Source organism: Phyllostomus hastatus, unplaced genomic scaffold, assembly GCF_019186645.2.
Source record: "Phyllostomus hastatus isolate PE091 unplaced genomic scaffold, TTU_PhHast_1.1 phas_scaffold_501, whole genome shotgun sequence".
In the NCBI taxonomy this organism is placed as follows: Eukaryota; Metazoa; Chordata; class Mammalia; order Chiroptera; family Phyllostomidae; genus Phyllostomus; species Phyllostomus hastatus.
The window spans coordinates 26,205,515-26,231,953 of NW_025334033.1; the positions used below are offsets into that span (position 1 = coordinate 26,205,515).

The window sequence follows — 26,439 nt, forward strand, 5'->3', positions numbered from 1 at the left end:
ACCCACTGTAGTCCAGGCCTTGATGGATAAACTCAGCATATATTTTCCTAGATCTTTGTCTTGCTTGAGGGAAACAGACTTTTTCCTATAAAATGGAAAAGCATGGCGACAGCAATCCTTAGCCACCAAGATGATAATGGGATTTTTTTTCCCCCTAAGAGGTAAAGTAGCATAATCAAACCTTAAAAACCAACTACACAGCATAACTGGAAGACTGTTTCTTTGGATTAATTTTTTTGTGTCCCGCAAAGGCACCTAAAAATTGTTGAGCACCTGGCAAGTTTCCTTGTCTGACTGAAATGGACCTTTGTTACTATGCATGATGATATTAGTATTTTAATTTCTTCCTTTCTCACTTTCATGGTGTGAAGGCTGCAGAGACATCAGTACAAATATATAAACAAATTTATGTAAAAGTGAAATAAAATATAAATACATGATTAATATTAAACATTTATTTAAAATCCCTCCCTAGCCTTGACCAGTGTGACTCAGTTGGTTGAGCATTGTCCCTCAAAGCGAAAGGTTGCTGGTTCTACTCCAGGTCAGGGCACATGCTAGGATGCAGGCCCAGTCCCTGGTTGGGGTGCACATGAGAAGCAACGAATCGATATTTCTCTCCTCTCCTTTTCCCTCCTTCCCCTCTCTATAAATATATATATTTAAGTAAAATCTTGAAAAAATAAAATCCCTCCCTAAATACCCTATAATGCCAAAGGGATAAAGTGTGCTTTCTTTTGAAAATAATCTAATCTGTCAGAGGTGCTGTAAAGTTAAGGCGCTCAATATTTACCTTCGCTTGAAAGTACACGTTATATGATTATTAAAATTGAGACAGAAATTATTAGACATGACTCAAAAGTTAATACCAGCTTTGACAATGATATTTCTGGACTCTCCCGCAAGTGGTTTCAGCTCAGGTTCCTTCTCAGAAGGTTCAGAGGATGGAACAGCAGATGATAAAAAACCCATGAGGGACAATAAAGCTTCCAAATGAAGTACTAAGTCTAAGGATGAAAATGAAACCTAAGATAATAAACAATCAGAGAGGCAGATTTCAGATATGGTAACATTTTTATGTTATGCTTCAAAATACACGAGTAGCACAAGAATCATTCAATTAAGGGCCTTAAAAAATTAAAAAAATAAAAAGAACTCACTATTGCAATGTCAATCCTTACAGTAATTCTAACCTCAACAGAACTTACTGGGTTTTAACTAAAAATACAGGAAGTACTACCAGGCCTTACTTAGGTCAATCACATTACATATGCTTTCCAAGACAAACTATCAATACTAAATGGACTGTGAACAATGTCTACACTGAGCCATGCTGTTAGCCTTGTCCTTACATTTATTCTAATCCTAAAATCAGTATATAATTTAAATGTTTCACACTTCCACAAAATAACCATAGTGAACAAATTCCCTTTAAAAGTGTATTATTTGTGTATTCAACAAGTAATCATTAATTCATATCTTAGAAACAAATAATCTTGTAGAAAATCAAATCAACTCTGTTAAGAATTTTATTTCAATTCTATATTCATTTCTCTTATCTATAAGATTACAGCTATTATTATTGCCACCCTTATTTTAATTTTAGAATTTATAATCTCACAACTAAAGATGGCTATAAAGCTAATTCACTCTTTAATATATAGTGAATTAGAAAAGACTTACCTTCAGTCTCTGTTTGGTATTGTCATGAATGGTTTTAAATTCTGGTCCATCACTGTCTGCCTACAAATAGCAGAGGGTTAAACCACTGGGTTGCAAACACTAAAAATTATATACAATCTTTACTTTTCAATACTATAAACATATTTCTTAAAGGCAAAGAATAACATGCAAAAAATTGCACACATACACATTTCTCACATTCTATGAAGCAAAAATTCAAAAGCAACAGGTACATGAAAATGCTAGTATATCCAGATTAAACACTTTGTTTTGAATGAAAATGGAACTTTATATGCTCTCACTTATTCAGAGCCAAAAGGTTAACTCAGAAGGTTATTGAGATTATCCAGGATTGTCAGATGCTTGCATAACTCACTATAATCACCCAGTCTTAGAATAAAAAAAAACTAGGGGAGAAAATTGAACTAGCAAACATGGGGGAATTGTATAACTTCATATATTAAAAAATCCTAGAAATGAAACTAGGTACCTTTGTCAATAACATCTTCAGAAGGGGTTCACCAGTTATACTAGAAGAGTTAACAATGTAAAGAGGTTCTCCTTTGGAGTCTAGAAGAAAAGAAGAGGGGGTAAATACTATTAAGTCTTTTTTTTCCTTTTTATGGAATGTACTGGGGGGGTGACACGGTTTAACAATATTATATGGGTTTCAGGTGCACAATTCCACAACACATCATCTGTATACTGTACTGTGTGCTCACCACTCCAGGTCAAGTCTCTGTCCATCGCCATTTATCCCCCCATACCCCTTCCACCTCCTCCCATGCAATCACCACACTGTTGTCCTTGGCCATGAGTTTTTTTCTTTTTTTTTTTTCTGTTTTGCTCAACCCCTTCAACCACTACCAGCATCCCCCATCAAGTGTTTTAAACAATTAAAACTGTTATAACATTTGGTACTACTAGTATTACATATTTGAACAAATCAGAATATACTAAAGAACAACTGTATTAATGTAATAAACATAAACTAAATAGTTATGCTGACACTAGTAAGTATGCTAATACTGATAAAAAGGTTGGGACTATCTGCCTATCACATGGATAATTTACAAAGACTTTGTACCTCACACTTACCAGTAAATTCAAAGCATCGCATACTAATTTTTTTTAGATAAGCGTTAGCTGTGAGGTCATAAGTTTTAACTCTAGCTTCCACTCCAAGCTGGAGGACATTTAGTTCATGTAAAGGCCTTCCCTTCTTTTCTGCTTTCTTCATCAGAGTAATCACAACCTAGAAAAAAGTACCAGTATAAACTATTTCATTAATATACAGTGAAAATAACTCAACTGAATAACCATCCATAGTGATATAATCCAAAATATCACACAATATAAAGACATTTACTTCCCCTTGTACCTAGAAATTGCCTACTGCTATTTACTTTGGAAGGCACATTTACTTGTTCAGATTTTTAAAGCTACTGATTTTCAAGGTAAAGTTAAAAAAAAAAAAAGCATCTCTTCCTAATTCCCAGAAGTAGTCCTACTCTGATGGATAGGCTTTCATCTGCAAGTATGTGGATAAACAGTCAATTTTTATACTACCCCTAAGGCAAGGTTTTTCGATCTTGGCATGACTGACATTCTAGGCTGGATAATTCCTTGTGGTGGGGAGCAGTCCTGTGCACTGCAGGGTGTTCAGTGGCATCACTGGCCACTACCCACGGGTAGCCAGTAGCTCTCCATCTCCCCAGGTAGTGACAACCAAAAATGTCTTCAGACAATGCCAACTATCAGCATGAGGGAAAGAGTGTAAACTGCTTCCCCCTACCCCAATCACTGTCCTAAGGAAAGGGAATTGTAATAATATGTATTACAGATGATCATTAAAAAGATTTACAGATTTTTCTATGTATATATGTTAATGAAGCCCACTTGCAGATAGAATGATTCATCTATCAATGTTTCAATTATCAAAGCTTAAAAATCTTCATAAATATTACTCAGAAAAAAAGCAAAGGTTTAACACGAAGTTAGTTTCAAAACATGTATTTTATATCAAAAAAGTAGAACTCATTTGTTTAAAAGTCTATTATTTTGAACTCAGGGAAAGAACAAAACGGACTATAACGAAGAGATTGTGGAGGAAGTTCTTGCGAGCCCCTGTATCCACTATGCTATCTCACACATTCACATTTTTATACCTGTTTTTCTTTCTCTCTACCCTGTCCTAACCCCTCCTGATCTCCATTTCTGAGACTGTATCCTAAAAATTCAGCTCAAAATGCCACTCCCTCCAGGAGATACTCCCTGACCCTGCCAGACTGCTGAGATGCCCTCTCCCCACCACCACAGCCACAAGCTCGACTAGGCACACAAACTTTAATGGGAGCACTAACAAAAATTTTAATTGTTGTTTTCTTTTTTTTAAGATTTTATTATTTATTTGTTTATTTTTAGAGAGGGAAGGGAGGGAGAAAGAGAGAGAAAGAGAGAGAGAGGGAAACTCAGGCATGTGCCCTGACTGGAAATCAAACCTGCAACACTTTGGTTCGCAGCCCAAGCTCAATCCACTGAGCTACGCCAGCCAGGGCTGAATTGTTGTTTTCTTGTTTGTATTCAGAGCCTGTGCCTTTTACCTCTGTATCCTTAGCATTAAGCACATGCAATGAATATTTCTTAAATATGTGAATACAGAAGAGGAAAATGCATTTAATCTTCCCTCAAGAATCTGCAGATAAACCATCAATAAAATAAAAAGACAACCCACAGAATGGGAGAACATATTTGTCAATACATCTGACAAGGGGTTAATACCCAAAATTTATAAAGAACCTACAAAACTCAACACCAAGAAAAGTAAACAATACAATTAAAAAATGGGTAAAGGACCTAAATAGACATTTCTCCAAAGAAGACATACAGAAGACCAAAAGACATATGAAAGAATCCCCAAAGTCACTTATCATCAAAGAAATGTAAATTAAAACCACAATGAGGTATCACCTCATACCTGTCACAATGGCTATCATCAATAAATCAACAATCAAGTGCTGGTGAGGATGTGGAGAAAGGGGAACACCTGTGCACTGTTGGTGGGAATGCAGACCGGAGCAAGCACTGTAGCAAGCAATATGGAAATACTTCAAAAAATTAAAAATGAAACTGCCTTTTGACCCATTGATCCCATGTCTGGGAATACTGGTATATCTGAAGTAACCCAGAACACTAATTCAAAAGAGCATAAGCACCCCTATGTTCACTGCAGCATTATTTATAATCACCAAGATATGGAATCAGCTCACATGTCCATCAGTAGATGAGTGAATAAAACCATGGGACATTTACACAATGAAATACTAGCTGGTCATAAAAGAAAGAAAATTTTATTCTTTGTGACAGCATGGACAGACTTGGGAACATTAAGTGAAATAAGCCAGTCAAAGAAAAACAAATACCATATGATTTCACTTATATGTGGACTCTAATGAACAAACTGAACTAACAAGCAAAAGAGACAGCTTCATAGAGCAATATGACAGCTACTGAAGGGGAGGATTTAAGGGGTGGAGGGATCAAGCAACAAGGAAAAAGGACTACTGCACATGGACAACTGTGGGGTGTGCAGGGGGGAGGGAGGTATAAGGGGATTAAATGGTAATGGAAAAAATACAATAAAGATAATGACAAAAAGTAAAAAAAAGAATCTTCAGATGAAAAACAAGTGGTAATGAAACATTTTTAAAATGTAGACATATCATGTTTTATTCGAGTAAGGATTTCTAAAATTTGCATAGGATATTTCTGTCATTTTTTCCCCTCCCTGACTTGCCTATATGAAATCCAAAGCAAGCCACATTCCATTTATCCTAAAATCATTTAACAAACATGTTACAGGGCATGCTACCATTGTCACTATGAAATATTATATTCCTCAAGTATAACTCATCTTTAACAAACTCTCAAATTTTGAAACATTACTCTTACATACAAATTATAAAGAGGCTATGTGATTTTTTTCATTTGTATCAATAATCTACAAGTTTATTTTAGTAGAGATAATTCTAAATATCCATTATTTATTCACTCTATAAAAGCAGACGCAAATTACATACCTCTTTAATTTCAAAATTCAGCAGCACATTAATGATGTCTACAGATCTAATTTCTTCTACTCCAGCTGTTAAAGTGTCTTGTGAAATACATACATCTTGTTGTGATGTAGAGATTTCAAGTGGCTCTTTAATTTCACCTAAAGGTATTTAAAAGACATTCAGTCACTTCTGTTCACACGTTTTTTTCCACAAATACTCACTGAGGACTTACACAAGTACTCTGGACCTGGTACAGCCACTGAAAATCCACAAATTATTTAGTAATATACAACTCCAACCCTTAGAAAGCTCATGGCTTGGTAAAAGAGACATATACTTTCATGTACAAACAAACAAAATAAGCAAGCTACACCTAGTCACATTAAGTCAACAAATGTTAATATAAAAATTCACAGAAAGCAAAGAACTAGACATGCCACTGTTATGAAAGGTCATGAAAAGTCTAATAGGGGAATATAGTTCAAGCAGACCTCCTCACACACAGCAAACATTCCAGGAATAAGAAAAGAGGTGGTGGAAAACCAGAGAGAGATAACATCCTGATAGGTTTCACAAACAGAATGGAGTTTTATATGGATAAATCATGAGGAGCGTAACAAGACTTAAGGCTAGAAAAGAAAAAAAGCAGGTGCAATTAGAGCCTCTTATCCATACCAAGAAGCAAAAGTAAAGCTATACAAATACAATGTCTTGAAATTTGCACACTTTAAGATGCAATAAAAATGTTCTCTAAACTATAATACACAGTACTAATAACAGGTTATCACCTGCTACACTGCTAGACAGTGTAGTAAGGACTATACATGGATTATCTCATTTAATTCTTATAACAAACTTTTGAGATAAAAACTTTATTGTCCTTATTTCACAGATGACCAAATTGAGGTTCCTACAGATTCATTACCTTGCCTAGTGTAAATTATACCAGAAACCCAGATGAAGTTACCTGTTATTACCTACTATTGTTATTGCCTTTGAGAAAGCAACGCATAGAGCAAGATTTCTTAATTATCACCTTATGCCAAGCACTGTTCTAAACATAATGTGATACAGGGAAAAAAATTCTAGCAACTATTTTACTTTTATAAAATAATTCTTAGAATAAGCAATGATGTCTTAAATAGAAAATAAAAAGCACTGATGGTTTTTTAGAAAACTCATTAAGAGTGAAAAGAAAAACCATAGGAGGGAGAAGATATTTCTGCACATACACATAATAACACATATAACCACCAAACTTGTATCCAGAATGAATAAAAAGTTCTCATATATTAATTAGAAAAAAAGACAAGCATACCATTAAACATAATGGTTAACAGACTTGAGTAGTAACATCACCAAAGAGGATATCCAAATGGCAAAGAACATATGAAAAGGTGTGCAATTTCATTAGTAATTAGGGAACATATAAAACCCATAGAAATATCACTGTATATCATCAAGATGGCTAAATTTTAAAAGACTGACAATATCAAATACTGATAAGGATGTGAAACAAAGGGAATTCTCATACTCTTATTGCTCGTAGGAAAGTAAACTGGTGTGACCACGTGAAAATCTTTTTGGTATAATCTGGAATAAATTACTGAAGCTAAACATACGCTAACATATGACCCAATAATTCTACCCCTAGCTATAGATCCAAATAAAAACAGTATTTATCTATTTCAAATAACATTCATAATAACACTCATGGCAACTTCATTCATGAGATTTTGATTCATTTGTATGACGAATACAGTGCAGGAATAAAAAGGGCAAACTGCTGCCACAAACAACGTGCATCCATCGCATACACAAAATGCTGAATGAAGGAAGGAAAAAACCAGAGTAAATTCCATGTGACTCCATTTATAAGAAACTCAAGAAAAGACAAAACTAACCTATACACAGCACTACAAATTAGAAGGTAGTTAATTCTGGGTGGATTTGGAGGCAGGGTAGGCATTCGGTTTTGACTGGGAAGGGGCACAGGGAGGCCTTCTGGGGTGCTACACTGAAAATATTCTGTATCTTAATCGTTGTGATTATACCAGTGAAGCCACGTGTGAAAATGCACTGAATTGTACGCTTAAGATTTCTGTGCTTTATTACATGTATTACCACACATACAGTAAAAAAAGGGTTTTATACCTAGCACTGGGTATTTTTCTTTTGATTTTCATTGTAATTAAGGTGTAACTTACATATGACATTATGTTAGGTTCAGATTTAAAAGATTTTTAAAAATGAAAAAAATAATGTGTGATACCATTTATCACTTAGCAAACTGGCAAAAAATTCAAAATCTGATGGTGCACTGTGTTAGAAAAGGCACACACACAAAAACAGTCTGGTAGGAGTGCAAAGGCAGCACAAGCTCTATGTGGGGTAACTGGCAAGATCTGTCAAAATTTAATTTTATTAAATGTGTAAATTAAATTATCATTGGTTCGATTAAAATTAAAATTTAAAAGTGTTTAATCCAGCAGTCCCAGCATTTCGCCAACACATATACATAAACTTGTAAAAGTGTATGTCCAAAGACAATCAATGCAACAAGAGTGAAAAACTGAAAACAACCTAAAATGTTCATCAACAGGAACTTCCTAAATAAACTGTAATACTTCAACAGAATTAACACCAGGCAGCCACTAACAACGATGAGGCAGTTCTTCTATATGTAGTATACAGATACAGATATAGAATGGACAGATATAGATAAAAACACTAAGATACAGTGCTAATTTTTTAAAAAGCCAAGTACAGCCCTGGCCAGTGTGGCTCAGCTGGCGGGAGCATCATCCCATAAACTGAAAGGTCGCAAATTCGATTTCTGATCAGGGTATGTGCCTACACTGCAAGTTCTGTCTCCAGACAGAAGCATATGAGAAACCTGATCAATGTTTCTCTCCTACATCAATATCTGTCTGTCTGTCTGTCTGTCTGTCTCCCCCCTTTCTCCCTCCCTCACTCCCTTCCCCTCTTCCTAACATCAATAAGCAGGTCCTTGCATAAGGATGATAAAAAAAAAAAGCACAGTGCAGAAATACACAAACATACACATATATACACATATACATAGATATAGGATGGTACCATGTTTGAAAAACTAAAAATTATATATTTGTATGTATATATGCATACATATAAAACAGCTTAATAAATCTGGTAGTTATTTTGCCTTTAAGTCAAAAGGACCACTGTAACTAATAATTTAAAGTCTTTGCATTTTTACTGAAATACAATTTTCTTAGTCTTTGTTGAATAGAAATTTATCAACCATTTCAATTCTTACACATATTTTACTACTAACCCTTTTTAAAAATCAGAACAAGTATGTTACCATAGCCTAGTGCCAACTTAAAAATTTTTTTCTATAAATGCAAATGTAATCATTATTCCAAGAATCAACCATCAATTTAAAACCCTTCTTTATGGCCTCCTCCTACAACATACAACTTAAAAGTCTGAAAATAAAACTACTTATTTGCTTAACTAAAAAGCAAACTATGGTTATATTCAATTATTTTATGTTTTCTTGTTACTACAAATTGCAATGTGTAAACAAACATTTGCTTACTTCATTTTTATTGTCTATCTCCCCCACCAAATTGTAAAATAAATAGACACATGGATTGTGCTGCCTACTATCAGCCTCTCACCTGTCTCTTGCATTCTTGGTTTCACTTTATTCAAGTCCCCAGGAGCCTCACCAAGATTTTCTGCTAGTATTCTAAATAAAAGATTAATATCTTCTTGATTTAGATTAACCTGTAACATATTAAGTTAAAAGATAAAGATACTCCATTTTTAAATGCAACAATTTTAATACAGAACATAACAAAACATCAAGGATAAAATAATCTTTGAAACAACTGAAAAATTATCTATTCATTACCCACTCAAGTATTTCAGTATTTATTTCTCAAAGTTTTTATTTTGAAAGATAAGAAAGTATCTGGAGAAAAATAATGGGATTTATGAGTCAGTATCAGTTTTCCTACTTATATGATTCTTAGTGAAAGATGATGACTATAGTAATCTGACAATTTTTTTTAAAAGTGATAAATTGAAACAACACACAAACTGCACTTTTAAACAATAACAATCTGAGTGAAATAAAAAGGCCATCTAAAATATAACAAATAGGCATTTCCCTGATTGCTATAATTACCTTAGTGGTATTTAGATATCGATCAGTAAAAAATTCCACATTTCATTTGGATTTATATGGAGAAAGTCTTCAGAGTCTAAAACTTCAGTAACAAAGATTTTTTTAAACTCTCATACTTACATTCATTGACTCAAGGTGTCCTTTAATTTCTACAACAGGCACCTTGTGGTACCAAGATGCAGCCAGATTCCGATTTACAGAAAACTCCAAATTAATTGGGTGTAACAGCTGAATATCAGGATGGGAAATGCCAGGCTGGATCATCGTCCTAATGAAAATATAATTGATATATATGCATAAACATAGGGAGGAAATGCATTAAAAAAACACAAAGTCAAAAGGTGCTACTCTAACACTAATTTGGAACAGTGCTGTTTGAGTGTTTTCTAAACTCAGTCTATCATTAACTTAACCTATAGTGCACTAGCAAGGACAGATGAAAATATGTTATATAATCAGCCATTAAGAAAACTTTTCCTTTAAGATAGGTGACAATAAATTTTAAAAATAAATTCATATTGTTGAAGATACGGGGGGAAATCATCAAATACAACTGTTCAAAAAGTGGTATGTGCACTGGGGCAGATTAAAGAAAAAAAATGGCAAGACAAAGTTAGCATTTCCTAAAGAGTTTCATAAAGTTCTTTACCAGGATTATTTCCTGGACTTTCTGTGTAATCATTCCCTTTTTATTCAGGATAATTAAATCTCTTTGGATGGGTTAGAAAATGATTTTAAAATGAATTATGTACAGACTTGCAAGTGTCCTCTGGCATGAGCCCTATCAACACAAAATTACTTACACAGTATTCCTCCCAAAAGTGTACGGCCAATTAAATAATGAAAAGATCACCAGACAAAAGAAAGTTGACAGTCGTTCTGTGAAATAACTAGATTGTAATCTTCAGAGCTGTCATTACCATGAAAAACAAAGAAAAGCTGAAGAGCTATTGCAAAACAAGTGTCTATCAGTACACAATTGCCCTTGGTAGAAAAGGACACAATTAAATGCCATATGTAATCCTGGGTCAAGGGAAAAATTATTATAATAAACATTCTTGGAACAACTCGTACTACATACTAGAGAACAGTATTGTATCAATGTTAAATTTCTAGAACTTATGTGACATTTGCATTATGGTTATGTAAGGGGATAAATATCCTTGTTCTAGGAAACACATGCTAAAGTGTTTAAGATTTCTCTTCTCAAGTGGTTTAGCAAAATGTATTTCATCTTCTAGTTATTAAATAAGTAAGTCCTGGGGGCATAACATAGAGCAGGGTGACTACAGTTAATAACACTGTGTTGTATATTTGAAAGCTTCTAAGAGCAGATCTTTGAAGTTCTCATCAAAAGAAAAACGTCTTTGTAACTATGTGTGATGATGGATGTTTAAACTAGACATCCTATGGGAATCACTGCTGTACATACAAGTACTGAATCATGTCAGCACGCTGCACACCTGAAACTCTGTAATGTTATATGTGCATTATATGCAATAAAAAATAAAAAATTTTAAATGTTATAAATGATAATAATATGTACATACAATTAGAACAAATGGAAACCATTGGTGAATCTAGGTGAAGAATAATGGGTACATTCATGACACTATTTTTACAATTTCTATAGGCTTGAGGTTTTTCAAAATAAAAAGTTAATTTTAAAAACCTGTTCTGTGCAATAGAAATATGTTGGGTATGGACTTCAATGGTCATAAAATTTCATGGAAAACATTAAATAATATTTAAATCCATAATTACTAAAAGAGTATACCTAGAAAGCTTAAGCTTTGTTAGTTGCACATCCATTCTATCAATTACTGGAGGGTTTAAGTAGTCTTCACCAGACACCAGACTGAAATGATTTTGAACTCTGATTAACCCAAGATCTACTACTACTGCGTTGGTGGAAATGGAAGACTGTGGGATGACAATAACTGGTGCCTTCAAATCAATATTGATAGAAACACGAAAACTCCTCTGGGCAAGATCTTTCACACTTGTGGCAGCCTTTTCTGCAGCCTGGGCAGTGGCAGCACTCAGAGCCTCTTTGGCTATCTGGAAATTGTTCAGGAAGTTCTGTGGACACAAAGTATAAAAGGAGACATTCAAACAGAGGACATGCACAGCATTAATAACACCATCTTCATTTTATTTATGTGCTAATTTTTTCCTAATACATAACTTTCAGTTGAGTGCTATTTTTCTAGAGTTAGAAAGGAATTACTAATTACCTACCCACATTTATGAGCTACTTGAGAAGGGCTTATTATAACTATAGTTATATGGCTGAGGAAAAGAGAAAAAAATATTTTCATAGTCTTCGTATTTAAGAATTTGGTTTCATTATGTTGTAACAAAAGCAATTTCATTTTTAGATAAAAATCATTAAATGATTCAGAATTTAGCTATTAAAGAGAGATTTTGACCTCCACATTAATGCACAAATAACATCTACAATCAAAACAATGCATACCCTAAAATCCAGAGTTTGTAAGCTGTGCAATCACAATTATCAGACTTCATTACTTCTAAGTTGAAAAGTCAATATATAAATAGTGATTTTACCAGGAGTGACATGAGGAATTTATGAAGATAGACAATCTGAATGCAGCCAACATTGAGAGATACCACTCCATCGACTTTGGACATGTCAGTGTAGAAATCTCCTTCGGTGGCATTCGGATACAAATCCAAATTAAAACGAAATACTTCATTTCCCATTATCGACACCGCCTGAAAAGCAGAGACTTTAAATGTATGTATTTATCCAAGAGGAAAACAACAAAATAAAGTTCTATTTAAAAAGAATTTATATTTATAATCATTATAGAAACACTTTTCTATCAATATATTTTTCATTGTTCTTTTTAAAATATATATTTTAAAATAACATCTCATACTGTCATTAAAAATATTAATTATTTATTATCACCTACTTTTTTATGAACTGTCTTAGGATCAACATCTGTGACAATAATATTTTCCAGTCTGGCAAATAGAGACTGCTTTCTTGACTGAAGAAAAAGAGAGGTATCGAGTCCTGAAAAAAATTTATTATTATAATTTCTTTAGATCTAACAAAGTAAGATCTTAATATGTTTCTTTCCATTGCATAATTTTATTTTAGGGGGTGATACATTTATAAATTCAATAATGTTTGAACCCCCAACTGATAACTAAGTTGCGATATTAGATATTTTTAGTTTTATAAACAATGGAACTTGTAAACTCATTAAAAAATAATTACTGAAATTTCAACCCTCTAAAAAGACTACATCTAGTGCTAACAGATTATCTTGGGATTTTAGTAAATCCTTTACACCTTATATCCAGTCATTTACATGGAAGCTATACAATTTTCATGAATTAAATTCAGACTAATAGATACAGTGCCAGTTTGGAGTGAATGAAGACAAAAACCCTACTTTTCCAGGTCTCACTGGTGTGGCTCAGTGGATTGAGCGCGAGCCTGCAAACCAAAGGGTCGCTAGTTCAACTCCCCTGAGGATAGGTGCCTGGGTTGCATGCAGGCCAGCTCCCTAGTAGGGGGCACAGGAGAGACAACCACACACTGATGTTTCTCGCCCTCTCCCTCCCTTCCTGTCTCTCTCTATAAATAAATAAATATTTTTTTTAAAAAACACCTTATCTTTTGAACAAATTTTAATACTGTGAGAACTTTACCTTGAATCTTGATTTCAGCAATATTATTCTTCTCTTCACAAACATTCACACAGAAAGCATTCAACTTGGCAAACAGCCTGAAGTCAATAATGTCACTATCTTTAGAGGATACAATCACTACAAATAAAACAAAGCATTGTATCATGGTGAATTCCTAATGATCTAGATTCTACTAAGGTTTCCTCCCTATATTAAGTGAACCACAATGCTGTTTTTAAAAACCACAATAAGTCAGAAAAAAAAACCAGAAGATGTTACTCATACATGGGACATAAACCTGAAAGCAACAAATGAGCAAATAAGAAAAACAAATAAAAACTCATAGACACAGACAACAGTATGGTGGTTACCAGGGGGCAGGGAGTGAGGGGTAATCAAGGGGAAAGAGGGTCAAATATATGCTGATGAAGACTTGACTTTGGGTGGTGGGCACACACTGCAATAATGAGATGACATATTATAGAACTGTACACTTGAAACCTATATAATCTTAGTAACAAATATCACCCCAATAAATTTGAAAAAAAAAAGAAAATTATAAAATTCTCAAGTTCTTGGAGATTTCAAATATTTTTACTTTATATGTTCTGTAGAGTTCTCATTTTAATAGTGATATGTGTTACTTTTAAGTTTAAAACAAAGAAAATATTTAAACAAAATAAGGACATTGAAACACATAGAAGTTCAATAATGTGCCCATGATCACATAGTTTTTAAGTAGCAGTTAGGATTTGAACTGAGTTCTCTCTCATTCAAAATCTAGGCTTTTAAATGGAAACAACTGTACTTGAACAACAATAAAAAAAAGAGAAGAAGAAAAAAATCTAAGCTTTTAACCGATTACGTGCTAACCCTACACCCCTGCCCTCATATTTCTGGATTTTGATTTCCTTATTTGTATAATGGCAGGGAAGGCTAACCCTCTCTGGAGCCCCTTCTGGAGCTACGAAGAAGGTATGTAAAACTCAGTGTACATACAGGTCTTTTCCCTCCTAAAGTCATCTCCCACCACTACCAATATAAGAACAAAACCAGACATTTTCAAAAACAAAAGAATTAATTATATTTAGTTTACATATCAGGTACCCTCAAATGATTGAGTTTGAAGAAAAGCAAACGAGTGAGTAAAATAGCTGTAAGTGACTAAACTAGATGGTCTCTTTAGATTACCCATAGAGCTCTTCTAGAATTCTAAAACTCTTACTAACAAGAAAAAAAATTTAAAAACCTGATTTTCATACCTTTCTGTAGAGCTGAACTTTTTTGCTGCTTTTCAGTTGAAATTTGTACTTCCTTGGTATCACCCATCTTTTGGCTATCTGATGGAATAATGGTTGTCAAGTAATTAATAGAAGAGAGAAGAGCTTGTGTTTGCAGCAACAGATTTAAAGATGAAAAAGCCACCTAGAAATGTTTAAAAGAGGAAATTAGTTTCCCAGGCCAATTTTACCAGTAGCCTTCAAGCATGACCCAAAAGGCCCCTCTCTAGCTAGGCTTACGTAACTGCCTTCCACAACTTGGAAGGAAGAGATAGACTAGGAATATTCACAACATACTCCTTAAATAGGAATATACAGAGAGTAAACTACACTTACATACTTTGGGGACTCATTTGAGTATCACACTAACCTAATTACTCTATTCCCTACCATAATTATCATGGAGCCTATAACATGTTTGTCATGGTCAACTCAATATTCAACATATTTATGGGTTTTTGGATCTGCAATCGAATATTTATTATGATTACAAAAAAACAGGTAAGTTAGAATATGAAGTTCCAGAAGGTAAGGAATGATTTCAAATGTGACATTTATGAGATTTAAATGTAAAAGTATATAAGTCAGTTCTCAATCACTAAATGATTCTTCTAAAACCACAATAATGGACCTATCAAATAAAAAAAAAAACAGCCCTGGCTGGTGTGGCTCAGCAGATTGAGTGCCACACTGTGACCCAAAGGGTTGCTGGTTTGATTTCTAGTCAGGGCACATACCTGGATTGCAGGCCAGGTCCCCTAGCCAGAGGTGTGTAAGAGGCAATCACACACTGATGTGTCTTTCCCTCTCCTTCTCCCTCCCTTCCCCTCTCTCTAAAAATAAATAAATAAAATCTTTAAATAAAAACCGAAGTATACTTAACACAGAAAAAACATTAATTTTTTTACACCAATGACTCCAGAAAGCTAAGAAAGCAACATAAATTGCTTTCAAGAGTATGTGTTTTAATAGTGAATTCGAAATTCTTTTAAATCTTTGTTTATACAAAAGAATTTCTTTTCATTACATCAAAACACTTGAGTGGACATAAAAATTATAAAAAGAAAGTTTAACAATAATAGATTCTCATCTCTCTCTAAAGTGTAATCTAAACTCATCTCTTTTGTTTTCTTTATAATGAAGCCTACAACTCATTTTGCCTCTTCTTCCTCTACCCAACTACCTTGGTATGGCCCCAGAAATACTCAAAATCTCTCCCTGTATTTCACATGCTTCCTCAGCCCTGCCTTAAACAACAGTTATCCAGTCTGCTGTATTAAAACTCTGTTCTTTGTAAATGGAAAGTTCCCTCATCTATAACATTTCCTTCTTTAGAAATAATTAGGATGTGATATAGTAAGTCAAAACAAAGGCTTTACTACACTGAATCATGAACAGAGCACAGGTAGGTATCTATAAGTTTAATTTACAATTTTATTGGTCCCTGATTACTTCATCAAATTACCCAGTCAACATTCCTTCAAGGATACTGGAGACTTGCAGAGTAGGTTACTTTCAAACAGGATATATTATTTTAGTAGAATTTCTTACCTTAACTGTTTGTTCAGTTTTTTCAAAAGTAGTTTGAAAACTAGGTCCATTTTTATCAGCCTAAAAAACAAATTAATACCAAATAAATCATTTATATCTCTAGTTAACTTGTTACACTGTATTTTATATACATTATATATTTAATATTATTGTCATTTTAGAGTCACATCCAAATAATTTATTTTCGTAGTACAAATGTGTCCTCTTCACACATATGAGAACATGACAGCATTTACTTCTGGAAAAATGCAGCTGGGGATCAGAATTATAAACTCTGAAAGTCAGAAGGTTTAAAACTCATCTAGCCCATGTAGTAGTTAATGCTTTATCCCTTATGAAGTGCCGCGTGCTCACTGGCCTGCAGTGATCGCAGAACGCTGCGGATGGCTCATCGAAACACGAGAAAAACATACACAGAGACAACCAGGTCCTGTGGGGAAGTAGGGACGGAATGGCCACTGTCTCTAGTGGGGAGCGTTCCGTTTCCATTCCCAAGCAGGTTTTTATTAAGAATACAGACTTAGTTTGTGGATTCACAGTCTGGCAGAAAAGATCAAAAGAAATAGGTGACTTTCAAAGATGCTGACAGAAGCCCCGCTGGATTCTGGGCAGAGTTTGGAGTTTTATCATTTGAAAGGACTACAGGGCCCAAAGGGCTGTTTTTGGTTTCCTGTCTGTGCCTTCAAATTCTAACTCAATAACATCCTCCAGCAAACAGATCTCACAGGATCTTGCATATTCTATGTCCCAGGCCTGATTACCCTAGGGGTCCGTCATCTCTGGTTTGGGCTGTACCCCTCTGTTATTTCCACAGGCCTGAGTCAACAGAGATGACAAAGGCAGCCAGGAGACTTGCATTTCTCACAACTAAGAACAAGGACTCAGGCTTTGACAAAGCCAAGGGGGCAGGGGTTGATGTCCATCACTCCTTCATTTGCACAGCCCCTGAGTCTCTTCCCAGAGGCCTCATAGTGATCATGCCTGTCTTAGGCGACTCCCTCTGTGGGAAATCTTACCCGTCATTGGCTAACTGATCAAGCCTAGGAGGCCAGGCACAGAACAGGCAGCGTTCATGCCAGGGGAATAAGTTTTGTCTCCTTAGTTGCTCCTGGTCTGGAGGTCTCTCACTCAGCCTAAGTCACAGGGGGTTACAGCTTCCTGAGACCAGGCAGGGCGGTCCCCAATAATGAAGTCTTTGACAAGTCTATTTTATGGTATCTTCAGTGAGAGAAAACCTCATTTTCTCACAAATTCAATATTTAGAAATCTTTGATTTAGTGAGCTCTTCATACTGAATCAAAAATCAAGCACCTATCCTAATGACTAGTTGGTTTAAGTTCTGCTCTTGGTAGTACTCACAGTAAATTCAAAGCTTTACCTTACGTGAGAAGGCACTGGCTGGGCCAGCCTCCCTGCCTCCCTGCCCCCACAATGTTTTGTGCTCTTCTTCATGGAAGTATCATCGCATCATATCTTAATCGTTGTTTACCTCTCTCCCTACTAGTGTTCACCTCTCTATCCCAAGTACCTAACAGAACTTGACACAGAAAGACATTTCAATAAAGTGTTCAATGATTAAACTAATCAACTAATCTTAAATAAAGCTAAATACCATCACTTCCTTCAGCATTTCTCATGTGATAAATTTTTGAGTCCTTTCCCAATTCTTCCAGTTCTCTACTGAACCCAATCCAATTTGACTCTATCCCTTTTGATACAGGACACTCAGCCAAATATAACCTACATTTACAATGAATGTAGGTAGGTGAATATACTCTAGAAGTTAGGAGTAGGGCTGCTGGGAAAACCCAGGCTTCCATCTTTCAGGACAAGGTGTTCAGTGGCTTTGTAAAAATCCTACCCTACTTTTGTACTTAAGTGAAAAAGAAAGGTGGTGTAGGAATGAAAGAGAAATAGTAAATATCCCTGTATTAAAACCTATGATATACACCCCGAACTTTTAGTAATCTATTGTCATGTTTTTCCTTTTAGAGGACAGCTTGAAGTATTTAATAAATACATAAACATTCTATGGTCCATACCTTAATATACTCCACTTTTAAAAGATCTAATCCAGTTTTGTCAGAAGAGCTAATCAAGTGAAGGGGCTTCTTTTTGGATCCTAGATTTAAAAAAAAGAAAAAGTGTTTCAAATAAATTGCTCTTTTTTAGGTTTAAAATTTTCAGGATGTCTTATCACTTGCAATGGTGAACATACAATACAGTGTGCAGATTATGTGTTGTGGAATTGAGCACCTGACACATCCATAATTTTGTTAACCAGTGAGAACCCAATGAATCCAATAAAAAGTTAAAAATTTAAAAAATATATTAAAAAATAAATTTTTCCAACACAATTATTTAATTTATTCCATGTCCTACTTTTGGAAGATTTATATTAGAAAGATAGGTGAGTTATCTGCCACCTAACTCATATGATTAGTGGGAAATAGCTGTTTGCAGAATATTGGAAATATAAGACCAAGAGGTCCTTTCATGGGTTTCCTCCCACCCCTGCCTGCCCTGGCCATGGATACAGCCTGTCCAGAGCACTCTCCCTGAAAGAATCCAGTCTGCACTCTTCCAACTAGAGAGAGAATGAAGCACTGAGCCAGGCTTTAAAAGACTATCTGCACTTATTTTCATGTTTATTAAATGCTAGGGTCATCATTGGTGAGGAAATAAATCAATCCAAATCTTTACCCTACTTTTGTCATCCAACTAACTTAGAAACATGCATATTTATTTTACACCTGTGTTAAAAAGCAATTAAAACTTCTCTAGATTTTTTAAGGCCATATAGGCATTGGTAAGGTGTAAGAATCAAGAAATGTGAATTCTAGTTCATTTCCTTTATCAAAAAATATTTAACTTCAGTTTTCTCAACTATATAACAAGGAGGTTGGACAACAATATATGCAATGTCCTGTTAAACTCTAAAATTCTTTGAACAAATATTTCCTTCATATTAAAAAATGTACGTAATTTTTCTTTGTTCAGACTAAGAGAAGGCTTACATAGAAAAAGGTTTTTTAGGGAAATGGAGTTGTTAAATTTCTTTGAATTTAAAAACCACAGGTACTAGCAGATGTCTTCTATGTCCTTACGTAGATGTGCCATGGAACCGCCTTGAGCAGCTGTGGAGGGAGAAGTGATTTATCCACCATTTAATCCATCTTTCATTATTTGTAGTTCTATAACTCCTGTTCTGAGACTTCTCAATTCCCTTGAACTAAGTCTCCCTAAAGGAAAAAATAGCCTACCAAATTTATTCAGTATTTGTATTGGTTTCCCTTAAAATAGTAACATAAACTCCATCTTAACACAGTGCTTATAGAAACTTACTAGTACATGACGTTTTTCTACTAAACTGAGATTTATTTTAATTTCAAATACTTTTGAAAAAATTAAAAATAGATCCTTGACTAAAATATTAGGTAATTTTAATTATTGTGGACTCACCCATTCTTTCATTACTTATATATCTCATACACACATAAGATGTATGCATATACTAAAATAAACTGTAAGCACTTCTGAAAGAATTAATTTTATGTCCCACCATTTTTATTTTTATAACCTGGTGCTGCTTCTTATACATGAACCCTGTTCAATAGAAAGAACAAGGACTTCAATATTATAAGCCCAGAAATAAATTATAGGTTTAGCCATTCAAAAGATGCATGATCTTGAGTAAGCCACTTAATCTGTTTATTTAACCATTTTTTCCAAAATGGGAGTAATATTCCCCACACAAAGGAGATTTATATGGACTCTCTGAGGAAGTAAACCATAGTAATTAAGAATACAGACCCTAGGACCAGTTTTCAAGGGTTCAGCCAATAGCTAGGATGAATGGCCTTAAATGAATTATATAAAGAATTTTGCCTTACTCCCCTCATGTGGAACCTGGAGACAACAACACTGCTTTTCTCATAGCATTGTTATAAGGATTAAATGTGTTATTATTTGCAAAATGCTTAGAACAGTGTTACCTATTATTTATTATAAATATTATTATATAAATGAAAGTATTCAGATTTGCAAAAGTGGTTTTATACTTATTATTATCATTTCCATTTTTATGGCTACTACCTTGAATTTCATGGTAATCCAAGCTGATTTTCTTTAGGTAAGATACTGCAGTTAAATCAAATGTTCTCACTGTAGCCTCTGTTCCTAGCTGAGTAACATTAAATACTAGAATTGTATCTTCTTCTTTCTGTTGTTTACTAAATTCCAAAATCACCTAAAAGAAATCAGGACAGCCAATGAAAAATTAAATAGTTTGAATCATACTGAAAAATATAAAAACAAAACCCTTCTTCATACATATCATCATGAGAATAGTAGAAATTTTGATCATACTTGTCTACTATGACTCTTATTTACTATGACTGGAAATTACCATATTAAGTTCTATTATTATAAACATTTCCATATAAAAGTCATGAGGAAATTTTGTATCCATTATTGATTTATATTTTTTAATTTAGTAAAAATAGAACGTGTGGATTCTTCCTTAATTTTCTTAAACCTGATTCTCAAAAGAGAAATCATGCTTGGTGGTATAAGAAACATTCCCATTAAAGTAAAAAGCAACATAAGGATGTTCACTATTATACAACTATTCAAATTTATTCTGGAAATGACAGCCAGTAAATTTAGCAGGTGAAAAATAAAACACATATGTGGCAATTTTTACAACATGCAAGTTCTTTAATATTCCATCAAGAGATGGAGCTCTCTGTCCCTTCAAATTTGGGCAGGCTGAACCTGGCCAGGTAACTCGGTTGGAGTGTTGTCCTGTAAACCAAAAAGTTGCAGGTTCAATTACCAGTCAAGGCACATACCTAGGTTGCAGGTTCGAGCCCCAGTTGGGGAATGTATGGGAAGCAACCAACTGATGTTCTCATATCAATGCTTCTTTCTCTCCCTCTGTCTCTCTTTTGTCTCTTACTCTCCTCCACCCCTTTCTCTCCCCCTCCCTGCCTTTCTGTGTCATCAATAAAAACATATCCTTGGGTAAGGATTAAATACAAACAGGCTTGTTATTTCTCTTAATCAACAGAGTATGAAGAAGTAATACCACAATGACTTCCAATATCAAAAAAGGCCATGAAACTCCCACCTGGGAATGTTGATTCTGAGGGTAGCTAGCTGCCAGACAAAAAGTTCATTTACCCTGAGACTACCTTACTTGGGAGGCAATGAGTAGGTATTTCAATCTGCAATCCTACCTGAGCTTCTAACCAATAGCCAGTAGTACCAACTGCTAGCCCTATGAGTGAGCCACCTCTGAGCCCCTCTGACACTTCAGGTCATTACAGCATTTAGTCAAATCTGACTATAAGCATGTGAAAGACTATACAGAAAAATTACTAAGTTTCACCCTTCCACAATTTCTAACCAGCAAAACTGAGCAAAATAAAATAGCTGTTTTGAGCTACTAAATTTTGGGGTAAACTGTGAGGCAGCAATAGTAACTAGAACAATATAAATGCTGAAAGAAAACAAAAATTAATATTAGCAGTGATAAAATTATATACTTAAAAAATTCAGGAGAAATGACAACTGAAAAACAGAAACTATAATACAATAAGATAGTCAATACAGAACTGATATACAAAAATAAATTTGAGATATATCAATGATTTACATGAAAGCATTGAAATAAAAAATTATTAAATCATCAGCAAATATTTTTGCAATAAATAATAATTTTCTAAATATATATTAAAACTAGGACATAAAGACAAGATTTGATAAATTTTACTACAGAAACATTTAAAACTTTAAAATGGCAAGAAAGTCAATGTGGGAAAAATATTTCAAAAAGTACTATCATGTTTTTTCTTAACAGATTCTGATTATTTATCACTGTAGTTCATTCATTCAATATTCAGTAAAATATTAATTGGGCATTATCTACCATGCATGAGGCTGCGCCAGCCACTGAACACACAGAAGTGACCCTGATAGACAAGGCATTCGTCTAGGGAGAGTGCAGGAAAATAAAGGTTGCTATTTTGTGCTGGGTGGTGAGGCCTGTTCAATACGATGGCATTTGAGTAAATGCCATATTTTCTATGCATAATGCAATCTTTGTGTATAACTGTGCATCCATGTTTTTGGTCCAAATTTTCCGGGAAAAAATCTTTCATTTTAATTTTTTTAATTTAATTTTTATTTATTTATATTTAGAAACAAAACTAATTACTGTATTCCAGGATATTATTTTACATACAGATATCATTATTGCTTTTTAGAGTTACATTTTTTATGCATAAGCATAAATAAAAGGGTTTAAAACATTTATATAGATGTGGAATTAGTACTACCCATGTATAATGTGCATCCTTATCCTCCCCTCAAAAATTTGGGCAAAAAGTGTGCATTATACATGGCAAAGTTTGCTATCTAAAGGAAATAAAGAATCAAGTCATGCAGGAAGACTATTCCAGGCAAAGGAAACAGCAAGCACAAAGAATGTGCTTTGGTATATTTAAGGGAGATCAAAAAGCAAGTGTAAGCGATATACGGCAAGAACTTTGCTGCCTGCTGTAGCTCCAGTATCTAAAATAATGCCTGGTACATACATGATGGCATTTGATATATTACTGAAGGAATGAATGTAATAGGGCTGCAGTAGACTGAGCATGGCAGAAAAGAATTGAAGATGAAGTCAAAGAAGCCACATGAAAGGCCTTGTAGGTCGTAGGAAGGATTTAGCCCTCTGCTCTGAGTGAGATGGGATGCCAGTGAAGGGCTGTGAGCAGACCAATGACATCATCTGAATTTCACTTTATTTTTTTTTTAATATTTTATTTATTTATTTCCAGAGAGGGAAGGGAGGGAGATAGAGAGAGAGAGAGAAACATCAATGTGCGGTTGCTGGGGGTTATGGCCTGCAACCCAGGCATGTACCCTGGCTGGGAATTGAACCTGGGACACTTTGGTTCCCAGCCCGTGCTCAATCCACTGAGCTACGCCAGCCAGGGCTGAATTTCACTTTAAAAGGACTACTCTGGCTGCTATGTGGAAAACAGAGTTAAGAGGCTATTGAAACAGTTCAAGCAAGAGATGATGGTGACTTGGACAGTGCAATAACAGTGGAAGAGAAAAGTAATCAGTTGAATGCATTTTGAAGTTAGAGTCAGGGGATTTTCTACTATTTTGGATGGGAATATGAAGGAAAAAGAGAAGTAAAAAAATACTAAAGGTACCAGAACATATCTTTCTATAAATAAATACCAATAGTAATTAGATTTGTATATACAATTAAAACCTGGTATTTTGGGCCCTGGTTGGTGTGGCTCAGTGGATTGAGTGCCAGCTTGAGAATCAAAGGGTCACTGGTTCAATTCCTAGTTAGGGCACAAGCTTGGGTTGCAAGCTAGGTCCCCAGTAGGGGGCACATGAGAGGGAGCCACACATTGATGTTTCTCTCCCTCCCTTTCCCTTTCTCTAAAAAATAAATAAATAAAAACTTTTTTAAAAATCTGGTATTTTTTATATATTTTAGGACATAATCACATTAGAATAAAAGGCAGTCAATAAGAAACACTAGGGAAGATTGAACACCACATTTTACATAATTTAAAGTTTCAGGTAGTTTACAAGGATAGTGATAACAAGAATACACTTATTTATAGACAAAATAAATATGCATACCTCTTTAATTTCAAACTTTAGTAGAAGATTAATGAGCTCCTCATTTGGGACCTCTGCAACTTTTTTTCTTTCTATTCCTTTCATACTTTTACCAGTCTGTATGTTTCCGTCTTCAGCATCAAAATACTCATCATCAGACTCTAAAGAAAGAAGACATTCATTTGACTTGAGAGAATGTACATTGAAAGTTGCATCAAAACGCTCAAATCTCTCAAAAATGGAATTTATTTATTAGATATAATACTAATGTTCAGAATCAGAATATTTTGTGTCTGCCAAGAAAACTTTAGGTTTTTTTCCATAAAATAAAAGATACATACTTCATTTTCACCAACAACTTTATTGATTTGAATATTTTGACTATGTCAGCTATCTCCCACTGTTGGCTTCTAGTGGGTAGAGGCCAGGGGAGCTGCTAAACATCTTCCAATGCATAACACAGCCCCACAGCAAAGAATTATTTGCCAAAAAGCCAATAGTACCAAGAAACTTTACAAACTACTTTTGACATGTTTGATCAGTCACAGCACCTTCTCCATACACTGCACAAATCTTTTTTTGCATTTTGTTGAGTTTCTACCTTTCTCGAAATAAAAAAGCATGATAGCTGAAAATGTTTTCTTCCAATAATATTATTTAAATATTATAATGGTTGCACAAAAATTCACCAATTGTGTTTTTTTAAATACACATTGATATGACAGCTGTCACAATACAATCTAAAAAATTGTTTCAAATGAGGTTAAAGACAACTAAGCACTACTAGAGCCACTGTACAAATAAAACTACAAGAACTTTTTGTCCAACCCAATAGTTACAGTGTTTTTCTAAGTCTCACAAAGTAACTCAACCTGGCAAGTGATAAGCATAAATAAAATCAAACTGCCCTGATTTTTTCACTTTAGTTCATTCATTCAATATTCAATAAACTATTTATTGGGTTATCATCTGTCATGTATCAGTCTGTACCAGCCACTAAGGACACCAGAGTGATAAGGACAGACATGACCCTGGTCCTCTTGAAGCTTACATTCCAGTTCAAAATTAAAAAGGATCAGTTAGGGAAAGCTAGAGAAAAGAACCACGTATGGATTCTTTGATTTTTGTATATATATTCATATTCCCTAGAACTATAAAATATAATCACTATCAGAAACTTCTATAGTTAAAATTTACATTTATTTCTCCCCTTACTAATCTTATATTTACTGATATAGTAACTAAGCAGAGCACAGTAACCCCACATTTGTTTCTGGAGTTAAGCTAAACACTAGATATAGTTGGGTTTTCTGCTACTGAAATGTTGATACTGCATGAGGACACCACTTAGACAAAGTTCACTATGAGCTCCTCTTCTTTTCTCATTCCAAGGACTCTCACTTCTTGTTTGCCTCCATGTTGGGTAACTGGGGCACCATGGGAAACACAGTAATACATATATTCTTGTAATACATAGTCTTACCAAGAATCCCTAAAGAAGGGAAAATTATGTTGTACACTGTCAGAATAACTTTAATGACACAAAAATCAGTCATTTTATATTTAACAGGGGATCTGATTACATATGGATAAAACTTTGGTGAACTCTAAATTGACATTAGTGTTTTCATTATTACAGGAACATCAAAATCCAGAGTCTCACTTTGTGACAGGCTGTCTAGAAACTCATCATATTAAGACTGAAGAAGACCTGAAAAAACTGTCTTGTGATGCCTGAAACATGTTCACAGTTTGTTTATGCCAGGAAGAGGGCCAGGAAGAATCCTGAAGGGTAGTCATCAGTTGTTAAGGGTTTCCTTTTCCAGGTAAGTTGTGTGTGGTACACTTCTCTATTATACACTGCACTTGCCAACATTTGTGTTACATCAGTCAGTTTTGTTTGGACAGTCTTTTCTTCATCTCCCTTTTTCCTTTATATTAAGGTGATCATCAACCCTATATAAGCACTCATAGACAACCCAATTTATTACCAGAACATTCAAGTACCAGATTGGAGCAAAAAAAAAGTAACTTATTTCAAATCTTTAAGCATTGTTATTCACAAAAATGGTTTTAATCAAATGAAGAAACTTGGGCTTAAAGGAAAAAGTGACTCAAAGTTACACTGTTGGTTAGTAGTACAACTAGAACTAAAGCCAGTAAATTACTCTAACACTTTCAAAATTCCTTTATTTTCTGAAAATTTTATCTCAATATACTAATTTTTTCATCCTCACCTGAAGACATACTCTCACTGGTTTTAGAGAGAGAGGAAGGGAGAAAAAGAGAGAGGGAAAGACAGAAACATCAGTTGGTTGGCTCCCATACGCACCCTAACAACCAGGGATTGAACCCGCAACCTAGGTAT

The 26,439-nt window shown here is 34.5% G+C and overlaps 1 protein-coding gene across 2 annotated transcripts in view; it reads right to left on the bottom strand.

Annotated features, from left to right (window-relative positions):
• Positions 1 to 26,439, bottom strand: part of VPS13C (vacuolar protein sorting 13 homolog C) — a 174,463-nt gene that overhangs the window by 83,248 nt on the left and 64,776 nt on the right. For both annotated transcript variants that reach the window (XM_045823143.1, XM_045823142.1), the window contains 16 exons: positions 24,093 to 24,232; positions 20,514 to 20,667; positions 18,461 to 18,540; positions 16,419 to 16,478; positions 14,850 to 15,012; positions 13,609 to 13,725; positions 12,861 to 12,964; positions 12,490 to 12,657; positions 11,696 to 12,000; positions 10,039 to 10,186; positions 9,407 to 9,515; positions 5,763 to 5,899; positions 2,782 to 2,938; positions 2,174 to 2,253; positions 1,684 to 1,743; positions 870 to 1,026 (listed from right to left, as the gene is read on the bottom strand). In XM_045823143.1, the coding sequence (XP_045679099.1) occupies positions 870 to 1,026; positions 1,684 to 1,743; positions 2,174 to 2,253; positions 2,782 to 2,938; positions 5,763 to 5,899; positions 9,407 to 9,515; positions 10,039 to 10,186; positions 11,696 to 12,000; positions 12,490 to 12,657; positions 12,861 to 12,964; positions 13,609 to 13,725; positions 14,850 to 15,012; positions 16,419 to 16,478; positions 18,461 to 18,540; positions 20,514 to 20,667; positions 24,093 to 24,232 (2,139 nt within the window). The remainder of the gene's footprint in view (positions 1 to 869; positions 1,027 to 1,683; positions 1,744 to 2,173; positions 2,254 to 2,781; positions 2,939 to 5,762; positions 5,900 to 9,406; positions 9,516 to 10,038; positions 10,187 to 11,695; positions 12,001 to 12,489; positions 12,658 to 12,860; positions 12,965 to 13,608; positions 13,726 to 14,849; positions 15,013 to 16,418; positions 16,479 to 18,460; positions 18,541 to 20,513; positions 20,668 to 24,092; positions 24,233 to 26,439) is intronic.